Source organism: Hyla sarda, chromosome 1 (assembly GCF_029499605.1).
Source record: "Hyla sarda isolate aHylSar1 chromosome 1, aHylSar1.hap1, whole genome shotgun sequence".
Taxonomy (NCBI): domain Eukaryota; kingdom Metazoa; phylum Chordata; class Amphibia; order Anura; family Hylidae; genus Hyla; species Hyla sarda.
Genome location: NC_079189.1, coordinates 400,317,320 through 400,333,537, shown reverse-complemented (window position 1 = coordinate 400,333,537; position 16,218 = coordinate 400,317,320). Strand labels below are relative to the sequence as shown.

At 47.9% G+C, this 16,218-nt stretch overlaps 1 gene segment (V, D, J or C); it reads left to right on the top strand.

Annotated features, from left to right (window-relative positions):
- Nucleotides 1-379: 379 nt before the first annotated feature.
- On the top strand, nucleotides 380-987 carry LOC130277180 (T cell receptor alpha variable 26-2-like). The segment is given in 2 exon segments: nucleotides 380-464; nucleotides 633-987. Coding segments are annotated over 2 exon segments (411 nt in total).
- The last annotated feature ends 15,231 nt before the right edge of the window (nucleotides 988-16,218 follow it).

Here is a 16,218-nt window from a genome sequence, read left to right as displayed (position 1 = left end):
GGAACTGTCCAGATACCTGAAGGTTGGCTAAATTATAATGGGCATGGTGCTGCCTGCCATACACTTCTGTATCAAGGGGACTGTGGTTGCAGACCATGGTAACCAATCAATAACCCACTGGACCTGATAAGTGAATATTAAAACCTAACACTTTGGCCGCCCCCTATCCCCCCCACCTCCCACATTGACATTTCCCCACACACAGTGGCTTTATCAAAGGCAAGAGCGCAAATGGTCAATGGTAGACAACTGTGTATTACATAGATGAGAAGGAGCTCTGAATTCTGTATCTCATACCACATCATAGGGGAGGAGGAGGTGCGGTGTGTGTCATGTATTTCATCTCACGCTTTACAATCTCTCACACACCTGATTATATATCTTGTAGTATTCACAATACAACATGATGTGGACTAATGGTGGATCAATGATTCCAGGTCTATTACTATTTCTTTTCATTACAGGTAAGTCAAATATTATTACAAAAATTGTTTTTTTCCCCCCAAACATTTGTACATAATATAATGAAAGATACCAAATATTATGTTTTACATAAAACCTAATAGATTTAGCACAATATTTATTATTTATTTAGGATAATACTGATCACTTGCTTATTCATTTGTTTCCAGATGTGCGGTGTGATTCTCAGGTGTCACAGGAGTCTGATCTTCAGATTACAGAAAACCAAGATATCACCCTGAACTGTTCTCACAAAATATCAAACCATGACCTTCTGATCTGGTACAAGCAAATCCCTGGACACGGCCTAAAGATCTGTTCTCATGGTGTGACCACAGTTACACACCAGGATCCCAGATACTCAATGACTATAGACAGAAAATCTCTCACTACACAGCTTCATATAAAGAATGTGAAGGGGGAAGACGCAGCCGTGTATTACTGTGCAGTGAGGGACACAGTGACAGTGACAGACTGCAGATCTGTACAAGAACCACCCACCAAGCACAGATACAAATGAGTACTGAGGAAATACTTTTACTTAAACTGCACTTCTAACCCCATTACTATGCACTATAGTGTGTACAAATGTCATACTTCTCAACTTTTCAGAAGGCACATCTGGGGAATTTGGAAAATGGCATACAAAGTAAAGTTTTTAGCCTTATTTATTTTTTTTTTTTTTAGGATATGCAGCCAACTTAAATACACCATTAATAAATATGGACCCAAATCAGCCCCCCCCCCCCCACAAAATAAATAGACTTCAGACTTGATCTCCATTATATTGATATGAAAACAGACACCTTAAGGGGGTACTCCTCTGGCAAACATTTTTTTTTTTAAATCAACTGGAGCCAGAAAGATAAGCAATCCTATTAGGCAAAATTCAGCCTAGTCCTTAACACCTTAAGGACCAAGGACGTACAGGTACGTCCTGAGTCCTTTCCCTTTCTATAACGCGGGGCTCTAACAACGGCCGGGACCCGTGGCTAATAGCGTGTGGCAGTGATCGGGGTGCCGCGCGCTATTAACCCTTTAGACGCGGCGATCAAAGTCTAAAGTGAAAGTGAAACCATGCCGGTTAGCTCAGGGAGCTGTTCAGGATCGTCGCGGTGAAATTGTGGCGTCCCGAACAGCTGCAGGACATGAGGAGGGTCCCTAACTGCCTCCTGGTGTCCGATCGCCGAATGACTGCTCAGTGCCTGAGATCCAGGCATGGGCAGTCAAGCGGCAGAATCATCAATCACTGGTTTCCTATGAGAAACCAGTGATCAATGTGATAGATGAGTGTGTGCAGTGTTATAGGTCACTATGGGAGCTATAACACTGCAAAAAAAAAGTGGATAAAAAAAGTGAATAAAGATAATTTAACACCTCCCTGTTACGCCGAGCGCTCCGGGTCCCTGCTCCTCCCCGGAGCGCTCGCAGCGTTCCTCTCTCTGCAGCGCCCCGGTCAGACCCGCTGACCGGGAGTGCTGCACTGACACTGCCGGCGGGGATGCAATCGGCATAGCGGGACGCGCCCGATCGCGAATCGCATCCCAAGTCACGCACCTGTCCCAGCCTCCGGCTGTCATGTCCTGGCGCGCGTGGCTCCGCTCCTTAGGGCTCGCGCGCGCCAGCTCTCTAAGATTTAAAGGGCCAGTGCACCAATGATTGGTGCCTGGCCCAATCAGCCTAATTAGCTTCCACCTGCTCCCTGGCTATATTACCTCACTTCCCCTGCACTTCCCTGCCGGATCTTGTTGCCTTGTGCCAGTGAAAGCGTTTAGTGTTGTCCAAAGCCTGTGTTCCAGATCTTCTGCTATCCACATTGACTACGAACCTTGCCGCCTGCCCCGACCTTCTGCTACGTCCAACCTTGCTCTTGTCTACTCCCTTGTACCGCGCTTATCTCAGCAGTCAGAGAGGTTGAGCCGTTGTCGGTGGATACGACCTTGTTGCTCCCGCCGCTGCAAGACCTTCCCGCTTTGCGGCGGGCTCTGGTGAATACCAGTAGCAACTTAGAACCGGTCCACCGACACGGTCCACGCCAATCCCTCTCTGGCACAGAGGATCCATCTCCAGCCAGCCGAATCGTGACAGTAGATCCGGCCATGGATCCCGCTGAGGTGCCGCTGCCAGTTGTCGCTGACCTCACCACGGTGGTCGCCCAGCAGTCGCAACAGATAGTGCAACAAGGCCACCAGCTGTCTCAACTGACCGTGATGCTACAGCAGCTTCTACCACAGCTTCAGCAACCATCTCCTCCGCCAGCTCCTGCACCTCCTCCGCAGCGAGTGGCCGCATCCAGCCTCCATTTATCATTGCCGGACAAATTTGATGGGGACTCTAAATTTTGCCGTGGTTTTCTTTCACAATGTTCCCTGCATTTGGAGATGATGTCGGACCAATTTCCAACTGAAAGGTCAAAGGTGGCTTTCGTGGTCAGCCTTCTGTCTGGGAAAGCCCTGTCATGGGCCACACCGCTCTGGGACCGCAATGATCCTGTCACTGCCTCTGTACACTCTTTCTTCACGGAGATTCGAAGTGTCTTCGAGGAACCAGCCCGAGCCTCTTCTGCCGAGACTGCCCTGCTGAAGCTGGTCCGGGGTAATTCTTCTGTCGGCGAGTACGCCATCCAATTCCGTACTCTCGCCTCCGAATTGTCCTGGAATAACGAGGCCCTCTGCGCGACCTTCAAAAAAGGCCTATCCAGTAACATCAAAGATGTGCTGGCCGCACGAGAAATCCCTGCTATCCTGCATGAACTTATTCATCTTGCCATCCGCATTGACATGCGTTTTTCCGAAAGGCGTCAGGAGCTCCGCCAGGATATGGACTTTGTTTACACGAGGCGGTTTCTCTCCCAGGCTCCTCTCTCCTCTGGTCCACTGCAATGCGTTCCTGTGCCTTCCGCCATGGAGGCTATGCAAGTTGACCGGTCTCGCTTGACACCTCAAGAGAGGACATGACACTGCATGGAGAACCTTTGCCTGTACTGTGCCAGTACCGAACACTTCTTGAAGGATTGTCCTATCCAACCTCCACGTCAGGAAAGACGTATTCCGACTCTGCACAAAGGTGAGACAGCTCTAGGTGTGAACTCTGCTTCCCCACGTCTTACTGTGCCTGAGCGGATTTCTTCTTCTACCTTCTCCTTCTCAGCTGTGGCCTTCTTGGATTCCGGATCTGCAGGAAATTTTATTTTGGCCTCTTTCGTCAACAGGTTCAACATCCCGGTGACCAGTCTCGCCAGACCCCTCTACATCGCCTCTGTTAATAATGAAAGATTGGACTGTACTATGCGTTACCGCACGGAACCCCACTTAATGTGCATTGGACCCCATTACGAAAAGATTGAATTTCTGGTCCTCTCTAACTGCACTTCGGAAATTCTTCTTGGACTACCATGGCTTCAACGCCATTCCCCAACCCTCAATTGGACCACCGGGGAGATCAAGAACTGGGGTACTACTTGCCACAAGAACTGTCTTATGCCTGCTCCCAGTACTGTCAGTCAAAACCCTATGGCTCCTCCAATACCAGGTCTCCCCAAGGCCTATCTGGACTATGCTGATGTTTTTTGCAAAAAACAAGCAGAAACTTTGCCTCCTCACAGGCCTTATGACTGTCCTATTGACCTCCTCCCTGGTACTACTCCACCCCGGGGCAGAATCTATCCTTTGTCCGCTCCGGAAACACAAGCCATGTCGGAGTACATCCAAGAGAATTTAAAAAAGGGGTTTATCTGCAAGTCTTCCTCCCCTGCCGGAGCTGGATTTTTCTTCGTTTCCAAAAAAGATGGCTCCTTACGTCCCTGCATTGATTACCGCAGACTTAATAAAATCACTGTAAAAAAACGCTATCCCCTGCCTCTTATCTCAGAACTCTTTGACCGCCTACGTGGCGCCAACATCTTTACCAAGTTGGATTTAAGAGGTGCATATAATCTCATCCGCATCAGGGAGGGGGACGAGTGGAAGACCGCGTTTAACACCAGAGATGGACACTTTGAATATCTGGTTATGCCCAGGGCCGGATTAAGAGCATCATGGGCCTGGTGCTGAAGATTTTGATGGGCCTTTTTGAAGAAATATATAAAATGAAAACTCAACACAAAGCAATTTTGTTTAACACAAATAAAGTGCATTCGTCACTTGTTTTAAGCACATAAAATTACCAGGATAAATGAGTATATGATACCGTATGGAAACTTTGCATATCTTTATAGAATCTGTTCTTCAGCTATAAAAAATAAAAATCACTTTTATGGGGGCCCATATAAGCAGATATGCCATTCAGGAGCATGAAAAAGCTAGGTAAGAAATTATCACCTAGCTTTTCTGGGCTCCTGAATGGCATATCTGCTTTTCATAGCTCAGCTATTATAGACAGATTTGACTAAAAGTTATAGGTAAATCTATTTATAATAGCTGAGCTATGATAAGCAGATATGCCATTCAGGAGAATGAAATAAGCTAGGTTAGAAATTGTCACCTAGATTTTCTTGGCTTCTGAATGGTATATAGCTCAGCTATTATAAGCAGACATGCCATTCAGGAACATGGAAAATCTAGGTGAGAAATTGTCACCTAGTTTTTCTGTGTACCTGAATGGCAGGTAAGTTCATACCTGGTGGACTGGTGGTACCTTTGGTGAGACTACAGAGGCAGAGACCGCCAGCGGGACCTCAGGCAAGCAGCAGAAACTGCGGTCTAATACTTCAATCTTAGCTGAACTAAAATGCAGCACATACGCTGCGGTTTCTAGAAATCGGGAGGAGCCTCCTATTCTACCCTGATGTCACGTGGGGCACGCGGGTCAATAGGTTAAGCAGCCCGCTGTCCACCTAACCACCCAGGGCCGTAGGTAAGGAAACAGGACTGGCCTGGGACATCACATGGCCGCAGAGGCGGCTCTAGACTTTGTGACGCCTTAGGCGAAATGAGAACATGAGGCCTCACATAATTTTCAGCATTCCTCCCATGGTGATCCGATCCTGCACTCAGGGACCGGAACAGGACACCGGAGGCCCCATAGGAGCGCTGGAGGTGAGTACAGGTTTATTTTTTTATATACTAGATATAGGCATAATTCTGAAAATAAAACCCTTCAGCCAGATAGCCCCTTTAACAGTGTATTGTGACATCACTGTGCATATTAACCCTGTACTGGCATGTCACGGTATATATTAACCATGTATTGTGATGTCACTGTGCATATTAACCCTGTACTGTAAATCACAGTACAGGGTTAACATGCACAGCACCATCACAGTACATAGTTAATATACACAGTAATATCACAGTACAGGGTTAATATACACAGTAATATCACAGTACAGGGGGAGGCCATGTTGCAAAGTACAGGGTTAAGCAGTGATGTCACAGTACAGTGTCAGTGTGGCACTGCACATAGTAGTAGGGAGGGCATATAGCATGATGGGCATCATGGGTGGCATGGGCCGGCCAAGGCATGGTCAGTGTTATCATGACTGTGTAATGTTTTTGTAGCCGGCTGCTACAGAGTAGTGGAGCATGGTGATGGGGGAAAAGGCACAGGAGGCTGCGGCATGCCTTCACTGCGGCTGCACTGCCAAACACTGTCTGTGTTTACATACTGCGGTGGTGCACTGACAACTCATGGGGCCACCATCCATCCATCCATGTGCAATACAAAAAATCTATATTTTAACTCCTTTGGGACACAACCCCTTTTGGCCTTGAGCCAAGATAGATAGATAGATCAGTGTTTCCCAACCAGAGGAGCTTTATCTGTTGCAAAACTACAACTCCCAGTATGCCCATACAGCCAAAGGCTCTTTAGGCATGCTGGGAGTTGTAGTTTTGCAGTAGCTGGAGGCACCCTGGTTGGGAAACACAGATAGATAGATAGATAGATAGATAGATAGATAGATAGATAGATAGATATGAGATAGATATACACAGATACAAGTAGATAGATGAGATAGATGATAGATAGATATGAGATAGATAGATAGATTGATAGGTGCTAGATAGACAGATCAGTGTTTCCCACCCGAGGTGTCTCCAGCTGTTGCAAAACTACAACTCAGCTGTCCGGACATACTGAGAGTTGTAGTTTTGCAGCAGCTGGAGGCAGACTGTTGGGAAGCATAGAAAGATAGATAATCACATATCTATCTATCCATTTCATATATCTCTCTCATATCTATCTAACTATCTATTTCATATCTATCTATATCTATCTCATATCTATCTATCTCATATCTATCTCTCTATCTCATATCTATCTCATATCTATATATCCATCTCATATCTATCTATCTATCTATCTATCTATCTATCTATCTATCTATCTCATATCTATCTCATATCTATATATCCATCTCATATCTATCTATCTATCTATCTATCTAATATCTATCTACAGTATCTGCGTTTTCCAAACAGTTGTTGCAAAACTACAACTCCCAACATGCCCAGACAGCCGTTGGGAGCATGTTGGGAGTTGTAGTTTTGCAACAGCTGGAGGCTCACTGTTTTGAAAACACTGGGGGATTATCACCGGACAAAATGAGAATCCATTAAGGCATCCTTACCTCAACAGGACTACTAACTGCATAACAGATGACCTCCGCCCCCCGCCGGCACAGTTCTTCTTATCTTCCACGCAGGCAGGTCTCAGGGGAATGAAGACAAGAACTTTTCAGAGCAGGGAGGCGCGAACTTCTCCGTGCTCCCCGTGCTGGGGGGGGGGGGGGGTAGCTAAGGTCACTGAGGGGGCACCTGAATCAGGCAACAGGCAGCAACGGACGACGTGATGGTGCTGAGGGCCAGCGCTCTTTTCTCCTGCGCTCCTTCTTTCTCCCGTGCTCCGGGGCGGGGACATAGCGGACGTGTCTGCGCACGGCACACTCAGCAGCCCCAGGAGCGGCTCTTCCATTAGACCACTTAGGGCTTGAGCTTTGGTCAGGAGTCAGAGCGAGGCCTTAGGCGGTGGCCTAATGAAAGAGCCTCCTCTGCATGGCCGGCCCTCTTTTCCTGTAAATATAGCTGTCGCGGGCCGCCCATGCTATTCGCTGGGCCTATTTTAACGTTGGGGCCTGGAGCGGCAGCTCCATCCGCCCCTACGTTAATCCGGCCCTGGTTATGCCCTTTGGGCTTTGCAACGCCCCTGCCGTCTTCCAAGACTTTGTAAATGAAATTTTTCGTGATCTTCTATATACCTGTGTTGTGGTCTATCTGGACAATATTTTGATTTTTTCTTCTAACCTAGAAGAACACCGCCGGCATGTCCGCATGGTTCTTCAGAGACTTCGGGACAATCAATTATATGCCAAAATGGAAAAATGTCTCTTTGAATGTCAATCTCTTCCCTTCCTAGGATACTTAGTCTCTGGCCAGGGACTCCAAATGGACCCGGACAAACTATCAGCCGTATTGGATTGGCCACGCCCCTCCGGACTCCGTGCTATCCAACGTTTCTTGGGGTTTGCCAATTATTACAGAGAATTTATTCTGCATTTTTCCACTATTGTGGCCCCAATCGTGGCCCTAACCAAGAAAAACGCCAACCCTAAGTCCTGGCCTCCTCAAGCGGAAGAGGCATTCAATCATCTCAAAACTGCCTTTTCTTCTGCTCCCGTACTCTCCAGACCTGATCCATCTAAGCCCTTCTCGCTGGAGGTAGACGCCTCCTCGGTAGGAGCTGGAGCGGTACTCCGACAAAAAAATTCTTCCGGACATGCTGTTACTTGTGGTTTCTTTTCTAGGACCTTCTCTCCGGCGGAGAAAAACTACTCCATTGGTGATCGAGAACTACTGGCCATAAAATTGGCGCTTGAAGAATGGAGGCACCTGCTGGAGGGATCCAAATACCCAGTTATTATATACACTGATCACAAGAATCTCTCTTATCTTCAGTCTGCCCAATGGCTGAACCCTCGCCAGGCTAGGTGGTCGTTATTCTTTGCCCGTCTTAACTTTGAAATTCATTTTCGCCCCGCTGACAAGAACTTTTGGGGCTGACGCTCTCTCTCGTTCATCGGATGCCTCTGAAATGGAAGCTTCCCCGCAACACATTATTCCTCCGGACTGTCTGATCTCCACTTCTCCAGCTTCCATCAGACAAACTCCTCCAGGGAAGACCTTCGTCTCTCCACGCCAGCGCCTCAGGATTCTCAGGTGGGGACACTCCTCACACCTCGCAGGCAATGCTGGCATCAAAAAATCCATCCAGCTCATCTCTCGTTTTTATTGGTGGTCTACCCTGGAAGCTGATGTTCCTGATTTTGTGCGGGCTTGTACAGTCTGTGCCCGGGACAAGACCCCTCGCCAGAAGCCTGCTGGTCTCCTCCATCCTCTGCCTGTTCCTGAGCGACCATGGTCTCAGATTGGTATGGACTTTATTACTGACTGTTAGGTTCGACCCCAAAGGCCGAGACATCTTCTGTCGGCGGATGCCCAATTTGTGTGTGGAAAGCCTGTATGGGGCTGCAGTCACCCAACGTTCCTTCCAACACTACCTGCCATTCAAAATCACGATACAAACACAAGTGTTGTCTCTGTAAGCTGAAGGCAGAACTGGCCTAGCCCTCTTGCAGTGTATTTTCTTATATAGCCCATTTTCAATAAGGCATGCTCAGTAAGCTTTACATTGTACAAACACAGGAAAACCATAAATCTTTCACATAGTAAGAAGAAAGTTAAATACAAAATATACATTGCTTAAGCTCAAATATAATGAACCATTGTTTTAAGGACGCATCTGGGGTAGAAAAAGATAAGAGTGTCTGCATTCTTGAAGATAAGATGCCCACCGTCTAGTTAGTTATGTAGAATTCACAAGAAAGTTAGAATACAGTCACTTAGACCGAGAATAATCAAGTCTTCATACAAAATGGAGTCTTTGAACACAAAAATGGAGTCTCCTCTACCCAATTCCATCACTGACTTACCTTTATCCCATCGCAACACAGTTATTTGGGTGGTCGTTAATCGGTTCTCCAAGATGGCACATTTTATCCCTCTTCCAGGTCTTCCTTCTGCGCCTCAGTTGGCGAAACAATTTTTTATGCACATTTTTCGCCTTCACGGGCTTCCTACGCATATCGTCTCGGATAGAGGCATTCAATTTGTGTCAAATTTCTGGAGGGCCCTCTGTAATCAACTTAAAATCAAGTTAAACTTCTCGTCTTCTTATCATCCCCAATCCAATGGGCAAGTGGAAAGAATTAATCAGGTTCTGGGTGACTATTTGCGACATTTTGTTTCGTCCCGCCAGGATGACTGGGCCGACCTTCTACCATGGGCCGAATTCTCATACAATTTCAGAGTCTCTGAGTCTTCCGCTAAATCCCCATTTTTTGTGGTGTACGGCCGTCACCCTCTTCCCCCCCCCTTCCCACTCCCCACTCTGGTTTGCCCGCTGTTGATGAGGTGACTCGGGACTTCTCCACCATCTGGAAAGAGACTCAAGATTCTCTCCTACAGGCCTCATCCCGGATGAAGAGACATGCCGATAAAAAAAGAAGAATTCCCCCCGTTTTTTCTCCCGGAGACAAAGTATGGCTCTCCGCCAAGTATGTCCGCTTTCGTGTCCCCAGTTATAAACTGGGACCACGTTATCTTGGTCCTTTTAAAATCAAATGCCAAATCAACCCTGTCTCCTACAAGCTCCTTCTTCCTCCTTCTCTCCGTATTCCCAATGCTTTTCATGTCTCTCTCCTTAAACCACTCATCCTTAACCGCTTCTCTCCCAAGGTTGTTGCTCCTACTCCTGTTTCCGGGTCCTCTGACATCTTCTCTGTGAAAGAAATTCTGGCATCCAAGACGGTCAGAGGTAAAAAAAAATTTCTTATTTGGGAGAATTGTGGCCCAGAGGAGAGGTCATGGGAACCCGAGGACAACATCCTTGACAAGAAGCTTATCCTCAAATTCTCAGGTTCTAAAAAGAGGGGGAGACCCAAGGGGGGGGGTACTGTTATGCCGAGCGCTCCGGGTCCCCGCTCCTCCCCGGAGCGCTCACAGCGTTCTCCTGTTCGCAGCGCCCCGGTCAGACCTGCTGACCGGGTGCGCTGCAATAATGTCCCCAGCCGGGTGCGATTCGCGATGCGGGACACGCCCGCTCGCGATGCGCATCCCGACCCGCTTACCAGACTCGTTCCCCGTCTGTGCTGTCCCGGCGCGCGCGGCCCTGCTCCCTAGGGCGCGCACGCCGGGTCTTTGCGATTTAAAGGGCCGATGCGCCACTGATTGGCGCATGGGTTTTAATCAGTACCTTCACCTGTGCACTTCCCTATTTATACCTCACTTCCCCTGCACTTCCTTGCCGGATCTTGTTGCCATTGTGCCAGTGAAAGCGTTTCCTTGTGTGTTTCTAGCCTGTGTTCCAGACCTCCGGCCGTTGCCCCTGACTATGATCCTTGCTGCCTGCCCTGACGTTCTGCTACGTCCGACCCTGCTCTTGTCTACTCCCTTGTACCGCGCTTATCTCAGCAGTCAGAGAGGTTGAGCCGTTGCCGGTGGATACGACCTGGTTGCTACCGCCGCTGCAAGACCATCCCGCTTTGCGGCGGGCTCTGATGAAAACCAGTAGCAACTTAGAACCGGTCCACCAACACGGTCCACGCCAATCCCTCTCTGGCACAGAGGATCCACCTCCAGCCAGCCGAATCGTGACAAGAGGTACAAAAACAAAAAATGGCCAGTCAGGGCTATGGAGACGTTGCGCCTACATCTTACGGCCACATGAGCCCTGTTGGTGCTTGTGAGATTAGGTCCTTTTTACCCACACGGCGGGGTCCGGGACACAAATTTTGATTTAAATTTCAAATAAAAAAGTCACACATTTCAATGGTCTCCTCATGCTGCAGCCAACTCCAGGCTGCGTCATTCTGGTAATATATAGAGAGCACCCGTTGTCCTAAATTTTCGTTAACATTTATAGTCAAAAATGTTTGTCTTTTTTATTAGGGATTGTAAAGCTTTGGTGCTTACTCATGCATCAGCCAACTCCAGCCTGTGTCATTCAGGCAATATATGGTTTACTGATGGCGCTGCTGGGCCTGGGTCTGGGAATTTCAAATTTTCTCATAGGTAGCACCCGCTATCCAAAAGTCTTCTTCATAAATTTCTACAATTGTTGTGTTTTTTTGGAGGGATTGTGAAGCCCTAGTGTGTACTCATGCATCAGCCAACTCCAGGCTGTGTCATTCAGGCAATATCTGGTTTACTGATGCCGCTGTGGGGCCTGAGTCTGGGAATTTCAAATTTTCTCATAGGTAGCACCCGCTATTCAAAATCTTTTTCAAAAATTTATAAAATTGTGGTGTTTTTTGGGGGGGAATTGTGAAGCCCTGGTGTGTACTCATGCATCAGTCAACTCCAGGCTGTGTCATTCAGGCAATATATGGTTTACTGATGCCACTGCTGGGCCTGGGTCTGGGAATTTCAAATTTTCTCATAGGTAGCACCCGCTATCCAAAAGTCTTCTTCATAAATATCTACAATTGTTGTGTTTTTTGGGGGGGATTGTGAAGCCCTGGTGTGTACTCATGCATCAGCCAACTCCAGGCTGTGTCATTCAGGCAATATATAGGTAGCACCCGCTGTTCTAAATATTCTTAAATGTTTTTTTTTTTAAATGTGTACAATGGTGGTGAATCAACCCTTTAAAAAAAAAAAAAAAACATGTCCTAAGAGTGAGACCGAATGAGGTATGTTAATAAGTAATAAAGGTGAATTGGAAAAATATAAACATAAAATAACTTTAAAAAGACAACTCGAAGCTGAGAGGGTTAAAATTACTGTACATCTTACAATGAATTGCACTTATATAACCTTTCTTTAGGCAGTCGATGGGTACAGGCTAAGAGGGTGTATTGACAGTTTTTGGTCATTAGATGTCAGCATGGTACATGTAAGGTAAGTATACGTATAGGTAATTGAATGTAACAATCATTTTTAACCATACGGTGTCAGCATGGCAGAGGCAAAATTAAGATAGAGTGATAATAGTTCTTTTTTTCTTTATTTATTTTTTACTTTAGTTTTTATCCAAGTTTTTTATATTATCATAAAAGATTAGAAACAATACAAGTAAGCCGTGAGGTCACGGCTCAATGAACACTCACGTAGGACAAATGTATACAGAACTGACCAACAAAAAAGTCCATGACAAAGACTAGACTTGGCTACAAGACAGGACAAGACTGGACATAGAAGGGAGAGGGGATAGGTGAAGTACTCTGGGTTGATGGGGCAGAGCAGGTTGACTGGGCAGAGAAACATTGCCAGGGGGACCAACCACTACAAAGGTTCTTAACCTCTTAGGTTTACCTTGGGAGAGAGCCATAAGTACTTTGTTTCCAGGCCTTCACAATTATTTTCTTGGTGGCACGGACAATAGAAGTAATCAGCTTCTGTTTGTGAGGCATGCCCTCAATAGATAAGATCAGTAAGGCTTCTCAGGGGTTGTGGGCAGGGCTCAAGTCCTGCAGGAACACATGGGAATGGAGTTCCTGCACTTTTTCATAAGAGTAACATGGTTCCCATTAGCAGGAGTCCTGCAGGACCAGCCCTTGAGTGGAAATCTTGGGTGAGTTCCCACACTCTTTTCCCCAGGGCTTGATCCCTGGTTGTGGGTCAATAAGAATCCTGTGATCCAGCAGACTAAAGTATAAATTCGGGATTAAAACCCAGCAACTACAGGTCAGTCTCACCAAATATGGCAGACATCACCAGATGCCGTACAGATTTTATAGCAGTCTAGTAAGTAACCAAGAACTGTGTGAGCAATTTGTACAGGCACTAGGTACCACCATCACATCATTTCATATAATGTTTCAAACATGAGTTTGTTAAGGACACTCCTAAGGGGGCTCCCGAATCTGCATTCATTCTGCCTTCTGCTATTTCATACCAAAGTATGGTGGGGGGGGGGGGGGGAAAGATTGCCCTCAGGCATTAAGAAAAAAATAAATGGTGTGTGATGGTAATAAGACCAGTGGAGTGAGGGACAAATTGGCATCCATGCTGTACAGGATAGCGAGACAGGGAATGTGTGGTCCTGTGTCTATGGAAAGAAATAATATATTCATTTGTAAATACATAAAGAAATCCCTGAATGAAAGATAAAAGCCGGCCTGGAGGGTAAAATGGGGGTCAAGCCGTCAATATATTTAAGTATAAGTAATATTCTAAAGTATGGCCTTTAGGGTGCCAGAAGGCAAAGTCAGTGGAGGTTCCTGTGCTGGTTGAAATAGGGGGGGAAATTATGGTAGAGAGGGGAGGAGGGGAACATGAGGTAACAGCAGGCCAAGAGAGTACTTCACATTCTCCCACAGACATAGAGAATGTTTCCTGATGGGATTACATAGGGGGGGGGGGGGGGGGGGTCCACAAGAGGAGGTTTTTCATAGTAATGCTTGCAGGGTGCAGGGCTAACATCACTTCTTGAAGGGCCTAGTAAATGTGTAATATTTCACAAGAGGGGCACATTGGGCAGCATAGTAATATTTGGATATATTAGGCAATTCGAAGCTGTAGCGTTCCCATAGAGTATGAATGGAGTGACCGTCTATATATTTAATCACTGCTCCATTTAATTGAGAGACCCAGTACCCCCTTTCCCATGATGGGTGGGGGTCCCAGTGATACATCAGTACCAGTGGCTCCCTTTTAACCCAGACATTCAATATGCAATGGTCTCTCCTTTTCACCTGAGAATTATCCTTCATAGTTTTGTAGCAACTTTACAGTCATAACCTCCACAGACTCTTAAGTGCGCACTTTGTGGCTCCCCCCTTTTCATATTACGACTGTTACGCCTAGCGCTCCGGGTCCCCGCTCCTCCCCGGAGCGCTCACGGCGTCTCTTTCCCTGCAGCTCCCCGGTCAGTCCCGCTGACCGGGAGCGCTGCTCTGTCATGGCCGTTGGGGATGCGATTCGCACAGCGGGACGCGCCCGCTCGCGAATCGCATCCCAGGTCACTTACCCGTTCCCGTCCCCCGCTGTCATGTGCTGGCGCGCGCGGCTCCGCTCTCTAGGGCGCGCGCGCGCCAGCTCCCTGAGACTTAAAGGGCCAGTGCACCAATGATTGGTGCCTGGCCCAATTAGCTTAATTGGTTCCCACCTGTTCCCGGGCTATATCTAGTCTCCTCCCTTGCACTCCCTTGCCGGATCTTGTTGCCTTAGTGCCAGTGAAAGCGTATTGTGTGTTTTATAGCCTGTGTACCAGTACCTTTGCTATCTCCCCTGACTACGAACCTTGCCGCCTGCCCCCGACCTTCTGCTACGTCCGACCTTGCTACTGCCTACTCCCTTGTACCTCGCCTTTCTTCAGTATCTTCAGCAGCCAGAGAGGTGAGCCGTTGCTAGTGGATACGACCTGGTCACTACCGCCGCAGCAAGACCATCCCGCTTTGCGGCGGGCTCTGGTGAAAACCTGTAGTGGCTTAGAACCGGTCCACTAGCGCGGTCCTCGCCAATCCCTCTCTGGCACAGAGGATCCACTACCTGCCAGCCGGCATCGTGACAGTAGATCCGGCGATGGATCCCGCTGAGGTTCCCCTGCCAGTTGCCTCTGATATCACCACGGTGGTCGCCCAGCAAGCCCGACAGATCGCCCATCTAACCCACCAGATGTCAGAAATGTCCACCATTGTGCACCAACTTCAGTCGCAACTTCATCAGCAATCATCTCCTCCGCCAGCTCCTGCACCCCTTCCGCAGCGAGTGGCCACTCCTAGCCTCCGCCTGTCTTTGCCGGACAAATTTAATGGGGACTCTAAGTTTTGCCGTGGCTTCCTTTCGCAATGTTCTCTGCACTTGGAGATGATGTCGGACCAGTTTCCTACTGAAAGGTCTAAGGTGGCTTTCGTAGTCAGCCTTCTGTCTGGAAAAGCCCTGTCATGGGCCACACCGCTCTGGGACCGCAATGACCCCGTCACTGCCTCTGTTCACTCCTTCTTCTCGGAAATTCGAAGTGTCTTTGAGGAACCTGCCCGAGCCTCTTCTGCTGAGACTGCCCTGCTGAACCTGGTCCAGGGTAATTCCTCCGTTGGCGAGTACGCCATACAATTCCGTACTCTTGCTTCTGAACTATCCTGGAATAATGAGGCTCTCTGCGCGACCTTTAAAAAAGGCCTATCCAGCAACATTAAAGATGTTCTGGCCGCACGAGAGACTCCTGCTAGCCTGCATGAACTCATTCATCTAGCCACTCGCATTGACATGCGTTTTTCTGAGAGGCATCAAGAGCTCCGCCAGGAAAAAGACTTAGATCTCTGGCCACCTCTCCCACAGTCTCCACTGCAATCTGCGCCTAGGCCTTCCGCCGAGGAGGCCATGCAAGTGGATCGGTCTCGCCTGACCCTGGAAGAGAGGAATCGCCGTAAGGAAGAGAATCTTTGTCTGTACTGTGCCAGTACTGAACATTTTTTGGTGGATTGCCCAATCCGTCCTCCACGTCTGGGAAACGCACGTTCGCACTCAGCTCTCGTGGGTGTGGCGTCTCTTGATGCCAAGTCGGCTTCTCCACGTCTCACGGTACCTGTTCGGATTTCCACTTCAGCCAGCTCTTCCCTCTCAGCCGTGGCCTGCCTGGACTCTGGAGCTTCTGGGAATTTTATTCGGGACTCCTTTGTGAATAAATTCCGTATTCCGGTGACCCGTCTTGTCAAGCCACTCCACATTTCCGCGGTCAACGGAGCCAGGTTGGACTGTACCATACGTTTCCGCACGGAGCCCCTTCTTATGAGCATCGGATCTCACCACGAGAGGATTG